This window comes from Molothrus ater, chromosome 30, assembly GCF_012460135.2.
Source record: "Molothrus ater isolate BHLD 08-10-18 breed brown headed cowbird chromosome 30, BPBGC_Mater_1.1, whole genome shotgun sequence".
Lineage (NCBI taxonomy): Eukaryota > Metazoa > Chordata > Aves > Passeriformes > Icteridae > Molothrus > Molothrus ater.
The window spans coordinates 2,378,381-2,402,456 of NC_050507.2; the positions used below are offsets into that span (position 1 = coordinate 2,378,381).

The window sequence follows — 24,076 nt, forward strand, 5'->3', positions numbered from 1 at the left end:
TGTGCCACTCCTGTGCCCGCTGCCCTGCCATGCCGTGCCATGCCGTGCCATACCCACACTGTGCCACTCCTGTGCCCACTGCCCTGCTGTGCCATACCCAACGCCGTGCCCTTCCTGTGCCATTCCTGTGCCCTGCCGTGCCGTGCCATACCCACACTGTGCCCTGCTGTGCCACGCGGTGCCAGCCGGTGGAGGTGAGCGGGGCCATCGAGGAGGAGTTCGCCGTTGCCCGGCTCTACATCAGCAAGATCAAGTCGGAGGTGAAGTCGGTGGTGAAGCGCTGCCGGCAGCTGGAGAACCTGCAGGTGGAGTGCCACCGCAAGCTGGAGGTGACGGGCCGAGAGCTGTCCTCGTGCCAGCTCCTCATCTCCCAGGTGTGCCAGGGCGGGCAGGGCACAGCCAGGGCGCCGCGGCTCTGGGGGCACAGGGTTTAGCGTCCTGGGATTTGGTGACACAGGCTTTAGTGGCTCCAGGGTTTGGTGTCCCCAGAGTTTGGTGGCACAGGCTTTAGTGGCTCCAGGGTTTGGTGGCCCCAGGGTTTGGTGACACAGGGTTTAGTGACTCCAGGACCTGGTGGCACAGGGTTTTGTGTCCCCAGAGTTTGGTGGCACAAGGTTTAGTGGCTCCAGGGTTTTGTGTCCCCAGGTTTTGGTGGCACAAGGTTTAGTGGCTCCAGGGTTTGGTGGCTCAGGGTTTTGTGTCCCTGGGATTTGGTGACATCAGGGTTTGGCAGCTCCAGGGTTTGGCAGCTCCAGGGTTTGGCAGCTCCAGGGTTTGGCAGCTGAAAGCTTTGGTGGCCCCAGGGTTTGGTGGCCTGGGGTTCTGTGACCCAGATTTTGGTGGCACAAGGTTTAGTGGCTCCAGGGTTTGGTGGCTCAGGGTTTTGTGTCCCTGGGATTTGGCAACACCACAGTTTGGTGGCTCTGAGGTTTGGCAGTTGAAAGCTTTGGTGTCCCCAGAATTTGATGGCCTGGGGGTTCTGTGACACAGCTGTTGATGGCCTCGGGGTTTGGTGGTCTGGGAGTTCTGTGACCCAGGTTTTGGTGGCTTGGGGTTTGGTGGCCCCAGGTTTTGGTGGCTTGGGGTTTGGTCATCCTGGATTTCTCAGCCCTGGGTCTGGTGGCACCAGAATTTATTAATCCAAGGTTTGGTGGCCCAGGCTTTGGTAACCTGGGGATTTGGTGACCCAGGGTTTGATGATCTGGGGGTTTGGTGGCCCAGGATTTGGTGACCCAGGGTTTGGTGACCCCAGACTTTGGTGACCCAGGGTTTGGTGACCCCAGACTTTGGTGGCCCAGGATTTGTTGACCTGGGGGTTTGGTGGCCCAGGGTTTGATGATCTGGGGGTTTGGTGACCTGGGGATTTGGTGGCCCAGGATTTGGTGGCCCAGGGTTTGATGATCTGGGGGTTTGGTGACCTGGGGTTTTGGTGGCCCAGGATTTGGTGACCTGGGGGTTTGACTCCCCTGAGGTGGGTGCTCGGTGGCTCTGGCTGTGCCAGTGGGGGTGGCCCTGGCGGTTTTGGGGGGACGTTCCCACGGCTGTCGGGGTCAGGGGGCCCTGGGGGTGTCGGGGGGCACTGGGGGTGGTCCTGGGGCTGGGGGCTGCCCGGGCGGTGCCCCCGCGGGTGTCGGGGGGTGGTGCGGGGTGGACACCGGGAGCGGGGTGGGCACAGGGAGCGGGTGAGCACCGGGAACGGGATGGGCACAGGGAGCGGGTGGGCACAGGGAGCGGGATGGGCACCGGGAGTGGGATGGGCACTGGGAGCGGGATGGGCACTGGGAGCGGGGTGGACACACCGGGAGCGGGGTGGACGCACCGGGAGCGGGGTGGGCACCGGGAGCGGGGTGGACGCACCGGGAGCGGGGCGCCCGCGCGGGCCGGGGGTGCCGGTGCCCCCGGGCGGAGGCTGAGGCGGTGCCGGTGCCGCTGCAGCACGAGGCCAAGATCCGCTCGCTGACCGAGTACGCGCAGAGCCTGGAGCTGCGCAAGCGGCACCTGGAGGAGGCGCACGACGCGCTCGGGGAGGAGCTGGCGAGGCTGCAGGCGCAGGGTGGGGGCGCGGGGGGCTCGGGGGGGGCTTGGGGACGCTGCGGGGGGCACGGGGGGGCTTGGGGACACTGCGGGGGGCACGGGGGGAGCGAGGGGCGCGGGGGGTTCGGGAGTCGGGGGCACGAAGGGAGCGGGGTCTGGCTCGGCTGCAGGAGCGGGGCGGGGGGAGCGGGAGGGCAGGGGGAGTTTGGGGGGGCTGGGGGCTCGAGGGGCTCGAGGGAATGGAGGGAGAATGGGGTGGCACAGGGGGCTCAGGGGGGATGGGGGCACAGGGGTGGGGGGACACGGGGGCTGGGGGATTATGGGGGGTCTGGGGGTCCTGGAGGGGATTGGGGGGCTGGGGAGCGCACAGGGGGCTCGGGGGATGGGGGGCACAGGGATGGGGGGGACACAGGGGGCTGGGGGGGCTGGGGAGCGCACAGAGGGGCTCGGGCAGGGCTGAGGGGTCCCTGCCCTGCCCGGCCCTGCAGAGGCTGCACAGGGGGCAGCTCGGAAGCAGCGCGAGCAGGATGAGACCCAGGACACGGACGAGGTCAAGGTGAGGGGGGCAGGGGGGGCACAGCAGCTCTGGGGGGCTCAGGGACCCTGAAGGGTGTGGGGGTCGGGCAGGGGGGACGGCTGGGGGTTCTTCCAGTGTGTGAGATGTGCTCGAGGTGGGTGAGGGTCCCTGGGGTGCTGGGGGGGGCTGGGGAGGTGGGGGTCTCTGCAAGGCTGGGTGTGGGGTGTGGGGGTCCCCGGGAGACGGCAGCTCCAAGGATTCTCTGGGAATGTGGGTGCGCTGAGGGTGCCAGGAGAGGTTGGGGTGTGGGGTCCCCGTGGATGGAGGGTGTGCGGGTCCCCGGGAGGTGCTGGGTGTGGGGTCTCTGCGGGGTGTGGGGTCCCTGGGTGGTGTTAGGGTGTGGGGTCCCTGTGGATGTAGGGGTGTGTGGGTCCCCGGGGGCTGTTGAGGTGTGCGGTTCCTGGAGGGTGTTGGGGTCTCCGAGAGGTTTTGGGGTGTGTGGGGTCTCTGCAGGATGTTGGGGTGTGGGTCTCCAGGGGGTGTTGGGCTGTGTGGGTCCCTGGGAGTGCCGTGGTGGGAGGTGCTGGAGTGCCCAGGGAATGTTGGGGTGCCCGGGGTGCCTGGGGGTGCTCAGGGAATGTTGGGGTGCCCGGGGTGCCCGAGCTGAGGCCCCGTGGGCGCAGGCGGCGCTGGAGCTGCAGCTCGAGAGCCAGCGCGAGGCCCAGCACAAGCAGCTGGCGCGGCTGCGGGACGAGGTCAACGAGCGGCAGAAAACCATCGACGAGCTGAGGGAGTGAGTGAGCCCGGCCCGAGCCTGAGCCCAGCCCTGAGCCCTGAACCTACACTGATGTGAACCTGACCCCAAAGCCTGACCCCAAAGCCTGACCCCAAAGCTGACCCCAAAATCTGAGCCCAAAACCTGAGCCCAAAGCTGATCCCAAACCTGACTCCCCCCTTTGAAACCCAGGCCAGACCCTTTCCCTGACCCCAAACCCTGACCTCCATCCATCATCCATCCATCATCCACCCATCCATCCATCCATCCATCCATCCATCCATCATCCATCCATCCATCATCCATCCATCCATCCATCCATCCATCCATCCATCCATCCATCATCCATCCATCATCCATCCATCCATCATCCATCCATCCATCATCCATCATCCATCCATCCATCATCCATCCATCCATCCATCCATCCATCCATCCATCCATCCATCATCCATCCATCCATCATCCATCCATCCATCCATCCATCATCCATCCATCCATCCATCATCTCTCCATCCATCCATCCATCCATCCATCCATCCATCCATCCATCCATCCATCCATCATCTCTCCATCCATCCATCATCCATGGATCCATCCCTCCATCCATCCATCCATCCATCATCCATCCATCCATCCATCCATCCATCCATCCATCCATCCATCCATCATCCATCCATCATCCATCCATCCATCCATCCATCATCCATCCATCATCCATCCATCATCCATCCATCCATCATCCATCCATCATCCATCCATCATCCATCCATCATCCATCCATCATCCATCATCCATCATCCATCCATCATCCATCCATCATCCATCCATCATCCATCCATCATCCATCCATCCATCCATCATCCATCCATCCATCCATCCATCCATCCATCCATCCATCCATCCATCCATCATCTCTCCATCCATCCATCCATCCATCATCCATCCATCCATCCATCCATCCATCCATCCATCCATCCACCCATCCACCCATCCATCCATCATCCATCATCCATCCATCCATCCATCCATCCATCCATCCATCCATCCATATCATCCATCCATCCATCCATCCATCCATCCATCCATCCATCCATCCATCCATCCATCCATCCATCATCCATCCATCCATCCATCCATCATCCATCATCTCTCCATCCATCCATCATCCATCCATCCATCCATCCATCATCCATCCATCCATCATCCATCCATCCATCCATCCATCCATCCATCATCCATCCATCCATCCATCCATCCATCATCCATCCATCCATCCATCCATCCATCCATCCATCCATCCATCCATCCATCCATCCATCCATCCATCCCTCTATTCCCTGAATGCCGTCCATCCATCCTCAGCCCCCTTGACCTCATGTCCATCAGTCTGTCCATCCCCTGACCCTGTGTCTGTCCATCCATGGCTCCCTGTCCATGCCCCCATCTGTCCCCTGCTCCCCCCACCCGTGTGTCCATCCTTCCATGCAGCCCTGACCCCCTGACCCCGACTCTTGTCCTGTCCATCCATCCTTCCCTCATCCCTCCGTCTGCTCCCGTGTCCTCCCGTCCATCCATCCCTGTCCCCATGTCTGTCTGTGCCTGACCCGTGTCCGTGTGTCCGTCACAGCCAGAACCAGAAGCTGGAGCTGGAGCTGGAGCGGCTGCGGGCAGAGCACGAGGCGCTGCGGGCGGAGGAGCGCGCCAAGGCAGCGCGGCTGCAGGAGCTGACGTGAGACCCCCGGGACCCCGACCCGGGGCCTCTGGGGCTCCCCTCGAGACCCCAACCCAACCCCCGGGGCTCCCCTGGGGCTCCCCTCGAGACCCCAACCCAACCCCCGGGGCTCCCCTGGGAACCCCAACCCAACCCAACCCAACCCCCGGGGCTCCCCTGGGAACCCCAACCCAACTCCTGGGTCTCCCCACATTCTCCTGGGGACTCTGACCCAATCCCTGGGATTCCACTGGGGACCCCAACCCAACCCTGGGATTCCCTGGGGACCCCAATCCCAGAACCCACCCAGGACTCACCACAGGACCCCAAGCCCACCCCCACGACCCTGCTGACACCCCAAGAACCCCAAACCCCAGGGCCCCCAGGACCCATCCTTGGGACCCTAAACCGGACGCCCAGAGCCCCCCAGGACCCCCAGACATCCCCCAACCTTCAAGTGCCCCCCCCCAACTTTGGGGTTCTCCCCAGCCTTGGGGTGACCACCCCAACCTTGGAAGGACAGCTCCGTTCTTCGGGTGCCCCCCTCAAGCTTGAAGTGACCCTCCCAACTTTGGGGTGCCCTCCCCTCCTTGTACTGACCCCTCCGATCCTGGGTGGCCCCCCCAAACCCAGGGGTGCCCCCCTTGGTCTGAGCCCCCCTAATTTTGGGCTGCTGCCCCCCAGGCTCCTCTACGAGCGCCACGAGCAGTCCAAGCAGGACCTCAAGGGGCTGGAGGAGACCGTGGTAGGTGGGGAGGGGTCCTGGGGGGCTCAGAGGAGCCAGGGGGGGCTCAGAGGAGCCAGGGGGGGGCTGGGGGTCCCCGTGAACCCGCTCACCCCCCGCCGCCCCCCCCCAGGCCCGTGAACTCCAGACCCTCCACAACCTGCGCAAGCTGTTTGTTCAAGACGTCACGACTCGAGTCAAGAAAGTGAGGGGGGAAAAGGGGAAAAATGGGCAAAAATGGGGGGGGGGAAAGAGGGAAAAAGGGGCGAAAAGAGGGGGGAAGGGGGGGAAAGGGGAAAAAAGGGGGAAATAGGGGAAAAAGGGGGGGAAATAAGGGAAAGGGGGGAATGGGAGAAAAGGGGGAAATGGGGGGAAAGAAGGAGCAAAAGGGGGGTTGAGGGGGAAAAATGGGGGGCTGAAAGTGGGGTATGGGGGGAGTGTGGGGCAGAGATAGGGGAGGGGTCCAGGGAAGGGAAGGGAAGGGAAGGGAAGGGAAGGGAAGGGAAGGGAAGGGAAGGGAAGGGAAGGGAAGGGAAGGGAAGGGAAGGGAAGGGAAGGGAAGGGAAGGGAAGGGAAGGGAAGGGAAGGGAAGGGAAGGGAAGGGAAGGTTTCCCAGTGGGGATCTGATTCCGGCGGGGGTCCTGGTGCCCCCAGAGCGCAGAGCTGGAACCCGAGGACAGTGGGGGGCTCCACTCCCAGAAGCAGAAGATTTCCTTTCTTGAGAACAACCTGGAGCAGCTTACAAAGGTTCACAAACAGGTGCGCGGGGGGGGCACGGGGGGGGCGCGGGGGTGCCCACAGAGGGTGCCCCCCCCCCAGTTCTGCAGCCTCCCCTCGCTCTCCTGGCTCCCCCAGCGCCCCTTCCCCTCCTGCCCCTGTCCCTGAGTGCCCCCCCCCAGGCTGGGACCCCTCCCTCATTCCCTGAGCCCCCAGCCCCCCCTCACTGCCCCCCAGCACAGCCCCACTGCTGCATGGGGGCACTGCGGGGGGACACAGCCCGGGACAACGCAGGGACAGCCCGGGACAGCCCGGGACAGCCTGGGACAGCCCGGGATAGCCCGGGACAGCCCGGGACAGCTCGGGACACTGCGGGGAGGGCTGGGACCCCCCACGTGCCGCTGGGGGCACAGAATCCCCCACCCAGGCACCGTTAGGGGCTCTGAGCCCCCCGAGGCCCTGCTGGGACCGGGGTATGCGGGGCACCGGAGCTGCCCCCGCCGCTGCGGGGCCGGGCCGGGCTGGGCTGAGCCGCTGCCAGCGCCGCTGCCGGAACCGGAGCGGGGCCAAGCCGGTGTGTGCCGGTGTCAGTGTTGGTGTCAGTGCCGGTGTGTGCCAGTGTGAGTGCCGGTGTCAGTGCCGGTGTCAGTGTTGGTGTCAGTGCCGGGTGTGTGCCGGTGTGTGCCAGTGTGTGCCGGTGTGTGCCAGTGTGTGCCGGTGTGAGTGCCGGTGTCAGTGCTGGTGTGAGTGCCGGTGTGTGCCGGTGTCAGTGCCGGTGTCAGTGTCGGTGTCAGTGCTGGTGTCAGTGTCGGTGTGTGCCGGTGTGTGCCGGTGTGAGTGCCGGTGTGAGTGCCGGTGTCAGTGCTGGTGTGAGTGCCGGTGTGTGCCGGTGTCAATGTCGGTGTGTGCCGGTGTCAGTGCCGGTGTCAGTGCCGGTGTGTGCTGGTGTGTGCCGGTGTGAGTGCCGGTGTGAGTGCCGGTGTCAGCGTCGGTGTCAATGTCGGTGTGTGCCGGTGTGTGCCGGTGTGTGCCAGTGTCAGTGCCGGTGTGTGCCAGTGTGTTCCAGTGTGAGTGCCGGTGTGTGCCAGTGTCAGTGCCGGTGTCAGTGTTGGTGTGTGCCGGTGTCAGTGCCGGTGTCAGTGCCGGTGTCAGTGCCGGTGTCAGTGCCGGTGTGTGCCGGTGTCAATGCCGGTGTGTGCCGGTGTCAATGTCGGTGTGTGCCGGTGTCAATGCCAGTGTCAGTGCCGGTGTCAATGCCAGTGTCAGCGTCGATGTGTGTTGGTGTGTGCCAGTGTCAATGTCAGTGTGTGCTGGTGTGTGCCGGTGTCAATGCTGGTGTCAATGTCCGTGCGTGCAGCTGCCGGGGCCGGTACCGGCGGCTGTGGATGGGTGTGGATGTGCCGCTGTGTGCGGCTGTCAGTGCCAGTGCCGGTGTATGCGGGTGTGCCTGGCAGCCGGTACCGGCAGCTGTGGCTGTACCGGTGCTGGTACCGGTATGTGTGGGTGCCAGTGCCGGTACCGGCAGCTGTGATTGGGTGTGGATGTGCCGGTGCCGGTACCGGCGGCTGTGGAGGGATGAGGATGTGCCGCTGTGTGCGGGTGTCGGTGGCGGTGCCGGGGCAGGTGCAGGTGATGCTGGGAGTGGGTCCCACTCCCGGTGGGGTCCCGGTACCGGTGCCGGTACTGACGTCTCACTGAACCGGTCCGTGACAATGCAGACCTGCGCTGTGAGCCCCAGGGCAGGGACAGGGCAGGTTCGGGTTTCACAGCCGGTGCTGCAGGGATCTGGTCCCGGTGCCGGTGCCGGTACTGACGTGTCGCACAGCTGGTCCGTGACAATGCAGACCTGCGCTGTGAGCTTCCGAAGCTGGAGAAGCGGCTGCGTGCTACGGCTGGGCGAGTGCAGGCCCTGGAAGGGGCGCTGAGGGCGGCCAAGGAGGGGGCGCGCCTGGACAAGCGCCGGTACCAGCAGGAGGTGGAGCGGATCCGAGAGGCCGTGCGGGCCCGGGGGGCGCGGCGAGGGCCCGGAGCCCACATCGGTACGGGGGGAACCGGGGGGAACCGGGAACCGGGGGGACCCGGGGGGAACAGGAACCGGGGGGACGGGGGGGCACGGAGCCCACATCTGTACGGGGGGAACCGGGAACCGGGGGGAACCGGGGGGAACGGGGGGGAACCGGGGGGCACGGAGCCCACATCGGTACGGAGGGCACCAGGATCGGGATGCGGGGTGGGCACAGGTACAGGGGCGCAGGGTGGGCATGGCGGGGTGTGGGGGGTGTGGGGATGCAGGGTGGGCATGGGGGGCACAGGGGGTGCAGAGTGGGCACAGGTACAGGGGTGCAGGGTGGGCACAGGGGGTGCAGGGTGGGCACAGGGGGTGCAGAGTGGGCACAGGTACAGGGGTGCAGGGTGGGCACAGGGGGTGCAGGGTGGGCACAGGGGGTGCAGAGTGGGTACAGGTACAGGGGTGCAGGGTGGGCACGGGGGGTGCAGAGTGGGCACAGGTACAGGGGTGCAGGGTGGGCACGGGGGGTGCAGAGTGGGCACAGGTACGGGTGCAGGGTGGGCATGGGGGGCGCGGGGGGGGGTGCGGGCACGTGGAGGGTGCAAGGGGGTGCCCAGGGTGCCGGGTGGGCACGGGGGGTGCACAGCATGGACTGGAACTGGGGCCTGGGGTGCGGGGTGGGCACAGAAGATCCCGGGTGGGCACGGGGGGTGCATGAGATGTGGGGGGTGCGGGGTGGGCGCGGGGGGCGCAGGGTGGGCACCCAGCCCGGCACACTCTGGGCTTTGGGGGGGGTACCGGGGCTGACACCCCCTGCACAAGGGCGGAGGGCCCGGCCCAGGGGGTGCCTCAGACTCTGGGGGTGTCCTCTGGGGGTGCCGGGTGCCAGCAGCGCCCCTGAGCCCCCCGTGCCCCCCCAGCCAAGCCGGTGCGGCCGGGGCAGGCGCCATCGCCCACCGGGCTGAGCTACACCAACAGCCTGTTCCAGGGGTACCCCGGGGGGGGCGCCCTGCCCGGCCCCCACGGCCTGTGAGTGCGGGGGGGCTGGGGAGGGGAGGGAGGCACTGGGGGGGCAGGGGTGGGGGGTCCTGGGGGGTGGGCAGGGGGGTCCTGGGGAGGGAGGCTCGGAGGGGACAGGAGGAATGGGAGGGTCTGGGGGCGGCAGGAGGGGTGCGGGGGGGTCCTGGAGCAGGGCTGGTGTGGTCTGGGGGTGCAGGGGGGGGTCCTGGGGGATGACAGGGGGGGTGCAGGGGTAGGGGGTGGGAGAGGGCGGGGGGTCCTGGGGGAAGGGAGGCACTGGGGGTACAGGGGGGGGTGGGAGGGTCCCAGGGGGTTCCGGGGGGGGGTGCAGGGGTGGGGGGGTCCTGGTGTGCTCTGCGGGGGCACGGGGGGATTATTTGGGGGGGTCAGGCACGGGGGTCTCAGGGTCTCTGTCCGCCCCTCCCCAGCTTTGCCAGCGGCCCCCCCCATGCTCCCCAGCACCCCCCCGGACCCCTACCAGCAGCTCAACGTGGATAACGGTGAGGGGGGGCCCTGGGGGTGTCCCCAGTGTCGGGGTGCTGCCATGGGGGGGGGGTGTGGGGGTGTCCCCAGACGCCCCCCCTGGAGCTGCTGCTCTTCCTTGCAGGGAACGTGACAGACATCAATGACAACAGGTGAGGGGGGGGCGCGGCTGGGGGGGGGTTCTGGGGCTGGGGGGGCCCGGCTGACACCCCGTGCCCCCCAGGAGTGACCTGTCCTGCGCCTGCGAGGCCGAGGAGGCGGCCAAGCTCTTCCCCCTGCGCCAGGAGACGGCGGCCAGTTAATGCCCCCCCACCCCCAGGTACGGCCCCACGGCTGTGGGACCCCCCCAAACTCATCCCTCACACCCCCGGGTGTGGGACCCCCCCAAACTCATCCCTCACACCCCCGGGTGTGGGACCCCCCCAAACTCATCCCTCACACCCCCGGCTGTGGGACCCCCCCAAACTCATCCCTCACACCCCCGGGTGTGGGACCCCCCCCCTTCCTCACCTCACACCCCCCTCCCCGGGTGTGGGACTCCCCCAAATTCATTCCACAGCCCCAGATGAGGGACCCCTCCCACAGCCCCCCGGGTGTGGGACCTCGCCCCCCCCCCCTTTCTCAGGGACCCCCGGGGACCCCCCCATCCTTGGAGTGACCCCAACCCCTCCAAGCCCCCCCATTCCTTGGGTGCCCCCCCAGCCCCCCCTGCCCCTGGATGCCCCAATTCCCCCCCCCTCACTCTTCCCAGCCCCCCGCCCATCCCTGGGCTCCTCTCCGACCCCTGCACTCTCCGGGGTCCCCCCCACCCCAAGTTCCCCCCCCCATCCCTGGGGTCCCCTCTGAGCCCTGTAGGCTCCGGGCTCCGCCCCCCCGTCCTTGGGGGACCCCCGGGTGCCTCTGCCCCCCCCGACCCGCGTGTCCCGTGTCCCCCCCGCAGGTGCTGCAGACCCGGCTCCGCTCGCATGTCCCGGTGTCACCGGTGTCACCCGTGTCCTGTGCTCGTGCCACGCTCGCTCCGTGCGGGGGGAGGGGGCCGCCCCCCCCCCCCCCAGGACCCCCCGGGACCCCCGACGGGGGCGGGGCCGATGGGGGCGGGGCCGGGGCTGCCTTAACCCGGGAATGTCGCCCCCGGCCCGGCCCCACAATGGGGGGGCAGCGCAGCCCCCCCCCCCCCGCACCCCCCCGGGTCCCCTCGCTTGGCATCTCGGCTGTGCCCCCCCCCCACGGGGGGGTCCCCGCGCCCCCCGCCCCCCCCAGCGCTGCATGTCCCGCCCAGCGCGGCCGGAGCGCAATAAAGGGAGAGGCTGAGAGAAACTGGGGGGCTCCGAGAGAGACTGGGGGGCTCCTGAGGGGCTCTGAGAGAGACTGGGGGGGCTCTGAGAGAAACTGGGGGGGTCTGAGAGAGACTGGGGAGGTTTGAGAGAGACTGGGGGGCTCCTGGGGGGCTCTGAGAGAGACTGGGGGGCTCGGGGGAGTCCGGGGGGGTCTGGGGGGCTGAGACAGCCTGGGGGGCTTGGGGGGTACGGGGGGGTTCTGAGACAGCCTGGGGGGGTCCGGGGGGGGCTCTGGGGGATCTCTGAGAGAGCCTGGGGGGCCTGGGGGGTCCGGGGGGGGCCGTGTCACAGTGGGAGCGTTTGGGGGAGTGGGGTCACACACGGGATTTGGGGAGGGGGTCACGCTGGGGGAAGGGGGGCACACTGCGGATTTGGGGGCGCAGGGTTACACAGGGGGGATTTGGGGGCACTGGGGTCACACCGGGGGCATTGAGAGGAGTGGGGCACACTGGGAGTGTTTGGGGGAGCAGGGTCACACTGGGGGCGCTGGGGACAGTGGGGTCACACAGGGGATTTGGGGAGGGGGCTCACACGGGTGGCACTGGGGTCACTCGGGGGGTGTTTGGGGGCACTGGGGTCACTCGGGGGGATTTTGGGGCGCTCGTTCCACAGCTGGGGTCACAGCGGGCATTGGGGGCAGCGGGGAGGACACAGGGGCTGGGGAGGGGGAGTGGGACCCCACCTGCACGGGGCACTCTGCAGGTGCCACACCTGTCCCCGTGGGGTCACACCTGTCCCCGTGGGGTCACACCTGTCCCTATAGCTGTCACATGTGTCCCTATAGCTATCACTCCTGTCCCTATGGGGTCACACCTGTCCCTATAGCTGTCACACCTGTCCCCACAGGTGTCACTGTGTCCCTATGGTGGTCACACCTCTCCCCTACAAGTGTCACACGAGTCTCCTAAAGTATCACACGTGTCCCCGCAGGTGTCCCACCTGTCCCCGCAGGTGTCACACCTGTCCCAGTGGTGATCACACGAATCCCCTGCAGGTGTCACACCTGTCCCTATAGCTGTCACACCTGTCGCTGTAGGGAACAGGTTTCCCATACTCCATACAGGGATCACACCTGTCCCCCACAGGTGTCACACATGTCCCTATGATGATCACACATGTCCCCATGGGGATCGGGTGCCCCCTATTGGTTCCCCCGTGCCCACAGGGACAGCCGGTGTCACCTGTGCGGTCACACACCTGTCCCCATGGGGTCACACCTGTGCCCTGCAGGATCACAAATGTCCTCTATGGCGATCACAGGTGTCCCCTGTCAGTGTCATATGAGTCCCCTGAGGGACCACACCTGTGTTGTGCAGGTGTCACACGTGTCCCCACAGGTGTCACACATGTCCCTGTCACGAGTCCATGTCATGTGTTCCCTCCAGGTGTCACACGTGTGTCGTGCAGGTGTCACACCTGTCCCTCTCACCTGTCCCTGTCATGTGTCCCCTGCAGGTGTCACACCTGTCTCCATCACATGTCCCTGTCACGTGTCCCTGTCACCTGTTCCTGCCATCTGTCCCTGTCACGTGTTCCCTCCAGTTGTCACACCTTTCGGTGTCACGTGTCCTGTCACACCTGTCCTGTCACGTGTCCCCTGCAGGTGTAACATGTGTCCCTGTCCCTGTCCCTGTCACATGTCCCTGGTGGGGTGTCACACCTGTCCCTGTCACGTGTCACACCTGTCCCCTTCACATGTTCCTGTCACTCATCCCCTGCAGGTATCACACCTGTCAGTGTCACACGTGTCCCTGTCACCTGTCCCCTTCAGGTGTCACACATGGCCCTGTCACGTGTCCCTGTCACGTGTCCCTGTCACGTGTCCCTGTTACCTGTTCCTGCCATCTGTCCCTGTCACGTGTCCCGGGCAGGTATCACACCTGTCCCTGTCACGTGTCCCCTGCAGATATCACACCTGTCGGTGTCACACGTGTCCCTGTCACGTGTCCCTGTCACATGTCCCTGTCACGTGTCCCCGGGGGGGGTCACACCTGTCCCTGTCACGTGTCCCTGTAACGTGTCCCCGGGGGGGGGGTCACACCTGTCCCTGTCACGTGTCCCTGTGACGTGTCCCTGTCACGTGTCCCCCGGGGGGGGGGGGTGTCACACCTGTCCCTGTCACGTGTCCCTGTCACGTGTCCCGGTGGCTGCAGGGCGCCCCCTGTCGGTTTCCTCCGCTCCCGCCCTCGGCCCGTGGCGCCCCCTGGCGGCCCCCGGGTCCAGCCCCGCCCCGCTCCTGGCGCCGCTTCCGGGTTCCGGTGCCGCGCCGGGGCCGGGCGGAAGCGGCGGTGGAAGCGCCGGAAGCGGCGGCGGAAGCGGCAGCGGCGGCCATGGCGGCGGCGGCGGCGGCGGCGGCGGGTCCCTGTCCCGGCCCCGGCCCCGGGCCCGGCCCCGGCGCCGCCCGCACCAAGAAGAAGCAGAAGCGCTTCGTGCCGCAGCGGGTGAAGCTGCCGCGGGCCGCGGACCCGCTGCTGGCCGTGCTGGCCTGGGGGGTCACGCACCAGGTCAGCACCGGCACCCCCGGGACCCCGCGGCTCTTCCCCCCGTACCCCCGTGTCCCCTCCCCGCCTGTAGGGACCCCGCGGCCCTTGGGAGCCCCGGTGCCGGTCCCAGTCCCCTCCCGGGATATCCGTGCCCGGCCCTCCGGGACCCCCGCGTGTGTTCCCGGCAGCCCCGCAGCCCCCGCCTGTCCCTTCCCTGGGACCGTCATTTCCCCGGAGCCCTCGGTGTCCCCTGCCCCGGATCCCCATTGCCCTGCACCCCTCGGCTCTATCCCCCGGGATCCCCATTGTCCCCGGGATCCCCATTGCCCCCATGCCGTGTCCCTGTCCCTCGGGATCCTCATTGCCCCCATGCCGTGTCCCCATGCGGTGTCCCCATCCCGTGTCCCTGTCCCATGTCCCCATCTGCCTGCTCCATCCCCCGGGATCCCCATTGCCCCCGGGATCCTCATTGCCCCCCATGCCGTGTCCCTGTCCCTCGGGATCCCCATTGCCCCCATGCCGTGTCCCCATTCTGTGTCCCCATCCCTTGGCCCCATCCCTCAGCTCCATCTCCCCAGGATCCCGTGTCCCCATCCCCCAGGATCTCCATTGTCCCCATCCCGTGTCCCCATCCCGTGTCCCCGTCCCGTGTCCCTGTCCCTCAGGATCCCCATTGCCCCCATGCCGTGTCCCTGTCCCTCGGCTCCATCCCCCGGGATCCCCATTGCCCCCACTTTTTCTGCTCCATCCCCCGGGATCCCCATGTTCCCATCCCGTGTCCCCATCCCCCGGGATCCCCACTGTCCCCGTCCCTCGGCTCCATCCCCTGGGATCCCACCTGTGGGGTCACACCTGTCCCCTGCAGAAGTCCCATCCCTCGGTTCCATCCCCCAGGATCCCGTGTCCCCATCCTTCGGCTCCATCCTGTGTCCCCATCCCCCGGGATCCCCACTGCCCCCATCCCCACACTTGGGGGGTCCCTGGGGGTTCTCCCCGGCCCTGGGGGTGCCCGGGGGTGTTTCCCGGGGGTGCCCAGGGGTATTTCCCGGGGGGTCCTTGGGGGCGTTTCCTGGGGGTCCCGGGGGTCCCTGGGGGTGTTTCCCGGGGGTGTTTCCCGTGGGTCCCTGGGGGTGTTTCCCGTGGGTCCCTGGGGGTGTTTCCCAGGGGTCTCGGGGGTCCCTGGGGGTGTTTCCCGGGGGTCCCTGGGGGTATTTCCCGTGGGTCCCTGGGGGTGTTTCCCAGGGGTCTCGGGGGTCCCTGGGGGTGTTTCCCGGGGGTCCCGGGGGTCCCTGGGGGTGTTTCCTGGGGGTCCCTGGGGGTGTTTCCCGGGGGTTCCACCTTTGCCCTCCCGGGGGTCCCACCTTGCCCCCCCCCCAGATCAACGAGCTGAGCCAGGTGCCGCTGCCCGTGATGCTCCTGCCCGACGATTTCAAAGCCAGCTCCAAAATCAAGGTCAACAACCACCTGTTCAACAGGTGAGCGGCACAGGGGGGACATGGGGGGTGTCCTGCAGCGGGGGACACCCCAAAACTGACGTCAGCCCCCCCACCTCAGGGAGAACCTGCCCAGCCATTTCAAGTTCAAGGAGTACTGCCCGCAGGTGTTCCGCAACCTGCGCGAGCGCTTCGGCCTCGACGACCACGACTACCAGGTGGGCTGGGGCTGGGGGAGCCAGGGCTGGCGGTGGCTGTCACCTGTGTCACCTGTGTCACCTGTGTCACCTGTGTCATGGCTATGTCACCTGTGTCACCTGTGTCACCTGTGTCACCTGTGTGACCTGTGCCATGGCTGTGCCACCTGTGTCACCTGTGTCACCTGTGTGACCTGTGTCATGGCTGTGCCACCTGCGTCACCTGTGTCACCTGTGCCATGGCTATGTCACCTGTGTCACCTGTGTCACCTGTGTCACCTGTGTCATCTGTGCCACCTGTGTCATCTGTGCCATGGCTAAGTTACCTGTGTCACCTGTGTCACCTGTGTCACCTGTCCCATGGCTGTGCCACCTGTGTCACCTGTGTCACCTGTGTCATAGCTATGTCCCCTGTGTCACCTGTGTCACCTGTGTGACCTGTGTCATGGCTGTGCCACCTGCGTCACCTGTGTCACCTGTGCCATGGCTATGTCACCTATGTCATCTGTGTCACCTATGTCATCTGTGCTACCTGTGTCATCTGTGCCATGGCTAAGTTACCTGTGTCACCTGTGTCACCTGTGTCACCTGTGTCACCTGTCCCATGCTATGTCACCTGTGTCACCTGTGTCATGGCTATGTCCCCTGTGTCACCTGTGTCACCTGTGTCACCTGTGTCATGGCTGTGTCACCTGCGTCACCTGCGTCACCTGCGTCACCTGTGTCACCTGTCCCATGGCTATGTCACCTGTGTCACCTGTGTCACCTGTGTCATCTGTGTCACCTGTGTCATGGCTATGTCACCTGTGTCACCTGTGTCATCTGTGTCATCTGTGCCATGCTATGTCACCTGTGTCACCTGTGTCACCTGTGTCACCTGTGTCACCTGTGTCACTTGTGTCACCTGTGTCACCTGTGTCATCTGTGCCATGGCTATATCACCTGTGTCACCTGTGCCATCTGTGCCACCTGTGTCACCTGTCCCATGCTATGTTACCTGCGTCACCTGCATCACCTGTGTCACCTGTGTCACCTGTGTCATCTGTGCCATGGCTATATCACCTGTGTCACCTGTGCCACCTGTGTCACCTGTGTCACCTGCATCACCTGTGTCACCTGTGTCACCTGTGCCACCTGTCCCATGGCTGTGCCACCTGTGTCACCTGTGCCACCTGTGTCACCTGTGTCACTTGTGTCACCTGTCCCCTGCCTATGCCACCTGTCCCCTGGCTGTGTCACCTGTGTCACCTGTGTCACCTGTACCATCTGTGCCACCTGTGTCACCTGTGTCACCTGTCCCCTGGCTGTGTCACCTGTGTCACCTGTGCCATCTGTTCCACCTGTGTCACCTGTCCCCTGGCCGTGTCCCCTGCAGTTGTCACACCTGTCCCTGTCACAGGTGTCCCTGGCACAGAGCCTCCTGCGGGGGTGGCCGTGTCACCTGTGTCCCTGGGGGTGTCACTTGTGTCCCTGGAGGTGTCACCTGTGTCCTCGGGGGTGTCACCTGTGTCCCTTGGCCGTGTGCCCCCCAGGTGTCCCTCCAGGCGCAGAGCCACCTGCAGGGGTGGCTGTGTCACCTGTGTCCCTCCAGGATGGCTGTGTCACTGGTGTCCCCAGGTGTGTCACCTGTGTGACTGTGTCACCTGTGTCCCCGGGGGTGTCATCTGTGTCACTGGGTGGCTGTGTCACTGGTGTCCCCATGCCATGTCCCCAGGTGTCCCTGGCATGGAGTCCCCTGCAGAGGCAGCTGTGTCACCTGTGTGGCTGTGTCCCCTATGTCCCCATGCTGTGTCCCCAGCGGTGTCCCCTGTGTCCCCAGGTGTCCCTGGCATGGAGCTCCCCGCAGGTGTGGCTGTGTCACCTGTGTCCCCGGGGTGGCTGTGTTACTGGTGTCCCTGTGTGGCTGTGTCACCTGTGTGGCTGTGTCATTGATGTCCCCAGCGGTGTCCCCTGTGTCCCCAGCGGTGTCCCCTGTGTCCCCATGCTGTGTCCCCAGCGGTGTCCCCTGTGTCCCCAGGTGTCCCTGGCACGCAGTCCCCCGCGCTGGGTGGGCAGTGGGCGCCGCCTGCTGCTCTCGGCCGACCGGACGCTGGTGCTGAAGGAGCTGTCGAGCGAGGACGTGGCCGACGTGCACGGGCTGCTGGCACATTACCACCAGGTGTGGCAGAGAGTGGGCATGGGGGGCACAGGGTGGGCACAGGGGGCACGGGCTGCTGGCACATTACCACCAGGTATGGCACAGAGTGGGCACGGGCTGCTGGCACATTACCACCAGGTATGGCACAGGGTGGGCACGGGCTGCTGGCACATTACCACCAGGTATGGGCACAGGGGGCACAGGGTGGGCATGGGCTGCTGGCACATTACCACCAGGTATGGGCACGGGGTGGGCACGGGCTGCTGGCACACTGGTGCCAGGTATGGGGGGGCACTGGGGTTTCCGGGGGTGTCACCAGGGTGTCACCTATGCCCCCGGGAGCAGCTGTGTCACCTGTGTCCCTGGGGATGGCTGTGCCCCTGGTGTCTCTGGCTGGCTGTGTCCCTGTGTCCCCCATGTCCCTGCTGTGTCCCTGCTGTCTCTGGCTATGTCCCCGGTGTCCCTGTGTGGCTGTGTCCCTTGTGTCCCCATGTCACTGGCTATGTCCCCATGTCCCTGCTATGTCCCCATGTCCCTGCTGTCCCCTCTGTCCCTGCTGTGTCCCCATGTCCCTGGTGTCCCCATGTCCCTGCTGTGTCCCTGCTGTCTCTGGCTATGTCTCCATGTCCCCGGTGTCCCTGTGTGGCTGTGTCCCTTGTGTCCCCATGTCCCTGGCTGCGTCCCCATGTCCCTGCTGTGTCCCCATGTCCCCAGCTGTATCCCCATGTCCCTGCTGTCCCCTCTGTCCCCAGCTGTGTCCCCATGTCCCTGCTGTGTCCCCATGTCCCTGCTGTGTCCCTGCTGTGTCCCCATGTCCCTGCTGTCCCCATGTCCCCGCAGTATGTGGTGCAGTGCCACGGGCAGACACTGCTGTGTCCCTGGTTGTGTCCCCATGTCCCTGCTGTGTCCCCATGTCCTTGCTGTCCCCATGTCCCCAGCTGTGTCCCCATGTCCCTGCTGTGTCCCCATGTCCTTGCTGTCCCCATGTCCCCATGTCCTTGCTGTCCCCATGTCCCCAGCTGTGTCCCCATCTCCCTGCTGTCCCTCTGTCCCTGCTGTCCCCATGTCCCTGGCTGTGTCCCCATGTCCCTGCTGTGTCCCCATGTCCCTGCTGTGTCCCTGCTGTGTCCCCATGTCCCTACTGTCTCCATGTCCCTGCAGTATGTGGTGCAGTGCCACGGGCAGACGCTGCTGTGTCCCCATGTCCCCATGTCCCTGCTGTGTCCCCATGTCCCTGCTGTCCCCATGTCCCTGCTGTGTCCCCATGTCCCTGCTGTGTCCCTGCTGTCCCCATGTCCCCGCAGTACGTGGTGCAGTGCCACGGGCAGACGCTGCTGTGTCCCTGCTGTGTCCCCATGTCCCTGCTGTCCCCATGTCCCTGCTGTGTCCCCATGTCCCTGCTGTCCCCATGTCCCCGCAGTACGTGGTGCAGTGCCACGGGCAGACGCTGCTGCCGCGGTTCCTGGGCATGTACCGGGTGAGCGTGGACAGCGAGGACACCTACCTGCTGGTCATGAGGAACCTCTTCAGCCACCGCCTGCCTGTGCACAGGAAGTACGACCTCAAGGTACTGGGGTGTCCCCGAGCCCCCCGAGTGCTCCTGTGGGGCAGCCTCGCCCCTGGAGGAGCATTGGGGGGTGGCACGGTCGGGATGGATGGAGGTGGGAGATCTCTGAAGCCAGGGCGTGGAATTTGGGGTTTATTGCAAAGGAACAAGTGCAGGGAGCTGCTGGGAGCTGCCAGGCACAGCTGGAGCAGGACTGAGAGAAGAGAGGGGTAGAGAGGATGAGAGAGAGGATGAGAGAGAGGATGAGAGGATAAGAGAAAGAGTAAAAGACAGGATGAGACAGTGAGGTTCCCATTACAATAAAATAAATCTTCTGGTTATCGAATTTGGGGTTCATTGCAAAGGGCCAAGTGCAGGGACCCTGCTGGGAGCTGCCAGGCACAGCTGGAGCAGGAATGAGAGAGGGAGAGAGGGGTAAAGAGAGAGAAGGCAAAAGCGTGGTAAAGAGATGAGAGAGTGAGGAAGAGTAAAGAGAGAGTAGAAGAGGACGAGGTTCCCGTTACAATAAATTCTCTTCTGGTCGTGGAATTTGGGGTTTATTGCAAAGGGCCTGGGGGCAGGGCCCTGCTGGGAGCTGCCAGACACAGCTGGAGCAGGATTGAGAGAGGGAGAGAGGGGGAGAGAGGATGAGAGGGTGAGAGAGCAAAAGGGCAAGAGAGTAAAAGGGGTAAGAGGGGTAAGAGCGTAAAAGTGTAAGAGAGCAAAGTTCCTGTTCCAATACAATAAATTTTCTGCTGTGTTGAATATTCTGATTCTCACTCACCAGTCTAGTACAATATACAAATCCTACAGCATTTACATACAGCCTATAAGAATCATTACATTACCACACTGTGCTACATTTTAAACCCTAAAATCTCCTCTTTGGGCCCTTCTGCCAAGCCAGCAGGGTCTGCTCTGCCCCTTGGGCCTGTCTGCAAGCAGAGGGTGTTGTTCCACCAAAAGGGGATCACCTTCAGCCAGCCACACCATTGTTTTCCTGTTGTTCAGTAACTGAGGGATCTCAAAGCTTGCTTTCATTTCAATCTCACTTAGAGTTCCCATATTCTCCAAATCTTCTGCCAGACAATCATATTTATAGGGCTTTCCTGTTTCACCTTCCCTGACGCCCCCAAATCCCCTCCTGTCACCTCTGCTCCCTGCAGGGCTCCCTCGTGGACCGAGAGGCCAGTGACAAGGAGAAGGTACTGCAGGGGGGATGCTGTGAGCCCTCCAGATTTGGGGGGGCTCTCCAGGCCTCGTTTTCCCTCCTCCCCAATAATGACAGCTCAAGAGCTGCCCCTCTCCCCCCTGTGACCCCAGGGAGGGTCCCACAGCCCCGGGGTGTCCCCTCCAGCTCAGGGGTGTCCGGGGGGGCTCCCCCCTGTCCCTCCCCAGGGCAAGGAGCTGCCCACCCTGAAGGACGTGGATTTCCTCAACAAGAACGAGAAGGTGTTCGTGGAGGAGGAGCAGCAGCGCGAGTTCATGGACAAGCTCAAGCGGGACGTGGAGGTGGGAACGGGGGGGCTGCACCCCCAGGGGGCTGAGGGGTTTGAGGGGGGCTCCCTCCCCACCCCGAGTGACCCTTTGGCCTCCCAGTGTCCAGGCTCTGAGGGTTTGGGGGGGCTCTCTTGCATTCCCCCACCCCAAATGCCCCTTTAGTTGTCCCCTCAGTCCTGAGAGTCCAAGGGGGTTTTGGGGACCGTGTCCAGCATCTGATGGCTGTGGGGCTGGCAGTGCCCAGGCTCTGAGGGTTTGGGGGCTCTCCCTGTGACCATGGGGGTGATGGGGGTGTCCCTCACCCCTATTGACCCCTTGGTTGTCCCCCCAGTCCTGAGAGTCCAAGGGGGTTTTTGGGGACCATGGCTGTGGGGGTGGCAGTGCCCAGGCTCTGGGGGTTTGGGGGCTCTCCCTGTGGCTATAGGGGGGTCCCCCACCCCTTATGACCCCTTGGTTGTCCCCCCAGCCCCGAGAGTCCAGGGGATTTTTGGACTGTGGGGGTCTCTTTCTCAGCATCCAGGCTCTGAGGGTTTGGGGGCTCTCCCCATGGCTATGGGGGTGTCCCCTACCCCTAATGACCCCTTGGTTGTCCCCTCAGCCCTGAGAATTTGGGGGTTTTGGGGACCATGTCCAGTATCTGATGGCTGTGGGGGTGACAGGGCCCAAACTGTGAGGGTTTGGGGGCTCTCCCCATGGCTATGGGGTATCCCCCACCCCTAATGCCCCCTTGGTTGTCCCCCCAGTCCTGAGAGTCCAAGGGGGTTTTGGGGACCATGTCCAGCATCTGATGGCTGTGGGGGTGACAGGGCCCAGGCTCTGAGGGTTTGGGGGCTCTCCCTGTGACCATGGGGGTGTCCCCTACCCCTAATGACCCCTTGGTTGTCCCCTCAGCCCTGAGAATTGGGGGGTTTTGGGGAATTGAAGGGGTCTCTTTCTCAGTGCCCAGATTGTGAGGGTTTGGGGGCTCTCCCTATGGCCATGGGGGTATCCCCCACCCCTAATGCCCCCTTTAGTTGTCCCCCCAGTCCTGAGAGTCCAAGGGGGTTTTGGGGACCATGTCCAGTATCTGATGGCTGTGGGGGTGACAGTGCCCAGGCTCTGGGGGTTTTGGGGTGACCCGCCCAGGGTTTTGGGGTGGCCTCCCCCAGTTGCCGCCGTGTCCCCGCAGTTCCTGGTGCAGCAGAAGCTGATGGACTACAGCCTGCTGCTGGGCATCCACGAGGTGGAGCGGGGCGAGCAGGAGGAGGAGGAGGAGCTGGAGGAAGAGGAGCTCGGGGGGGGCGACGAGGGGGGGCTGGGGGGCCCCTATGGCACCTCCCCGGAGGGCCTGGGGGGGCTCCTCAACTCCTACCGGGCCCTGGGCCCCGGCGAGTTCGACCCCGGCGTGGACGTGTACGCCCTGCGCGGGGCCGAGGGTGAGACGGGGGGACTGGGGGGTCCTGGGGGGCTTGGGGGGGCCCTGGGGGGGTTTGGGGGTGCAGGGAGCGCTGAGCCCCCCGGCTGTGCCCCCCAGGAGCCCCCCGGCGCGAGGTTTATTTCATGGGGCTCATCGATGTCCTCACCCAGTACGACGCCCGCAAGAAGGCGGCGCACGCGGCCAAGACCGTCAAACACGGGGTGAGGAAATGGGGGCACCCCGAAACTGGGGGACACCCCGAAATGGGGGGCACCAAAAACACGGGGTGAGGAAATGGGGGCGCCCCGAAACTGGGGGTCACCCCGAAATGGGGGGCAGCAAAAACACGGGGTGAGGAAATGGGGGCATCCTGAAATGGGGGTGTACCAAAAACACGGGGTGAGGAAATGGGGGCACCCCGAAATGGGGGGCACCCTGAAATGGGGGGCAGCAAAAACACGGGGTGAGGAAATGGGGGCAGCCTGAAATGGGGGGCACCAAAAACACGGGGTGAGGAAATGGGGGCACCCCAAAACTGGGGGGCACCCCGAAATGGGGGGCACCAAAAACATGGGGTGAGGAAATGGGGGCACCCCAAAATGGGGGGGCACCTTAAACACGGGGTGAGGAAATGGGGGCACCTTGAAATGGGGGTGTACCAAAACCACGGGGTGAGGAAATGGGGGCACCCCGAAATGGGGGGGCACCTCAAACACGGGGTGAGGAAATGGGGGCACCCCGAAACTGGGGGGCACCTCAAACACGGGGTGAGGAAATGGGGTCACCCCGAAACTGGGGGGGGGGACAGACTGAGGGGGCACCATGAACTTGGGGAGGGGACTCTGAACTGGGGTGAGGGGCACCCCAAACTGGGGGGCATCTCAAACTGGGAGGAGGGCACTTCCCAACTGGGGGGTGGGCACCCCGAATTGGGGGTGGCATTTCCCAGTGGGGGCTGGCAGGGCTGGCTCCCCCTTGGTTTTTTGGGGAGGGGATTTGTTGGGGTGGGGACAGGGAGGGGTTTTGGGGGGGGGGGGGCCCTGGCAGGGTCTGGGGGGGCTGGGGGGGCTGGAGGGGAGGGGGCTGTGGGGGGGTTGGCGCTGGGGAGGCTGGGGGGGGTCAGGTGAGGGGTTGGGTTGTGGGGGGGTCGTTCCCAGGGTCAGGCTCTGTTCCTGGGGGGCTCTGAGCCGCTGCCCCCCCAGGCCGGAGCCGAGATCTCCACGGTGCACCCCGAGCAATACGCCAAGCGCTTCCTCGACTTCATCACCAACATCTTCGCCTGAGGGGGGGGCACAGCCTCCCCCCCGCGGGACCAAAACCCCCCCAGGGGCTGCTGCCCCCCCCCACCCCCACAGCGACCCCCCCCCCCCCGCAGTGGGGTTCCACTGCTCAAGTGCCTTAACTTTATCTAAGGGGGTCCGGGGGGGGGCTCTGGCCCCAGCACTGGGGGGGTCTGGGGTGCCCCCCGCCCTGCACAAGGGGCTCTGGGACCCTTCTGCCCCCTCCCAAAGCTGGGAGGGGTCAAACACTACTTGCCCCAGGGGGAGGGGGTGAAAGGGGCCCCCCACTCATGACTGGGGGTGCAGCCCCCACCCCTGTTCCAAATGGGGCTGGGGGCCACTCCCTGCCCCCCGCCATGTGGGACCTGGGGGGCTCCGGCTCTCCCCCCTTTAATGCAATTCCCGGGGGGGCGGGGCCTGCTGGGCTGACCCCCCTGTCCCCCATTTGTGGGGGGGCCGTGTGTCGTGTCCCCCCCACCCCATTTATGGGGCTCCTTCCCCCGCTCTGTTCTGAGAAATAAATTATTGAACCGGCCCTGCGTGTGCCCCGTTCGCTGGGCCCCTCGGACCCCCCTGCGCCCCTCAAACCCCGGGACCCCCGAATTCCCGGCTCCATCGCCCCGCCCCCGCCGCTCAGGCTCCGCCCCCGCCCGGCTCAGACCCCGCTGTTCTGGCCCCGCCCCCAGGCGCGTTGCCATGGCGACGCCCTCCCCGCCAGCCCCGCGCGCCGTTGCCATGGCCCCGCCCCTCCCCCGTTGCCATGGCGGCCCCGCCC

The 24,076-nt window shown here is 65.3% G+C and overlaps 2 protein-coding genes across 2 annotated transcripts in view; both read left to right on the forward strand.

The window, feature by feature from the left end:
- Positions 1-11,309, forward strand: part of KIF5A (kinesin family member 5A) — a 34,027-nt gene extending 22,718 nt beyond the window's left edge. The window contains 15 exon segments of the mRNA XM_036399780.2: positions 186-374; positions 1,936-2,053; positions 2,523-2,590; positions 3,235-3,344; positions 4,957-5,058; positions 5,725-5,785; positions 5,898-5,969; positions 6,419-6,523; positions 8,307-8,520; positions 9,410-9,518; positions 9,938-9,950; positions 9,952-10,009; positions 10,117-10,144; positions 10,216-10,311; positions 10,933-11,309. Coding sequence (XP_036255673.2) covers positions 186-374; positions 1,936-2,053; positions 2,523-2,590; positions 3,235-3,344; positions 4,957-5,058; positions 5,725-5,785; positions 5,898-5,969; positions 6,419-6,523; positions 8,307-8,520; positions 9,410-9,518; positions 9,938-9,950; positions 9,952-10,009; positions 10,117-10,144; positions 10,216-10,294 — 1,326 coding nt within the window. The 3' untranslated portion in view covers positions 10,295-10,311; positions 10,933-11,309.
- A 2,360-nt stretch (positions 11,310-13,669) lies between these two features.
- Positions 13,670-23,836, forward strand: PIP4K2C (phosphatidylinositol-5-phosphate 4-kinase type 2 gamma). The gene is made up of 10 exons (XM_036399812.2): positions 13,670-13,833; positions 15,190-15,287; positions 15,367-15,463; positions 17,460-17,600; positions 19,000-19,146; positions 20,292-20,330; positions 20,524-20,637; positions 21,794-22,040; positions 22,139-22,242; positions 23,224-23,836. Exons 2-10 carry the CDS (start codon positions 15,223-15,225, stop codon positions 23,302-23,304), a joined length of 1,035 nt encoding a protein of 344 aa, XP_036255705.1. The 5' UTR covers positions 13,670-13,833; positions 15,190-15,222; the 3' UTR covers positions 23,305-23,836.
- The last annotated feature ends 240 nt before the right edge of the window (positions 23,837-24,076 follow it).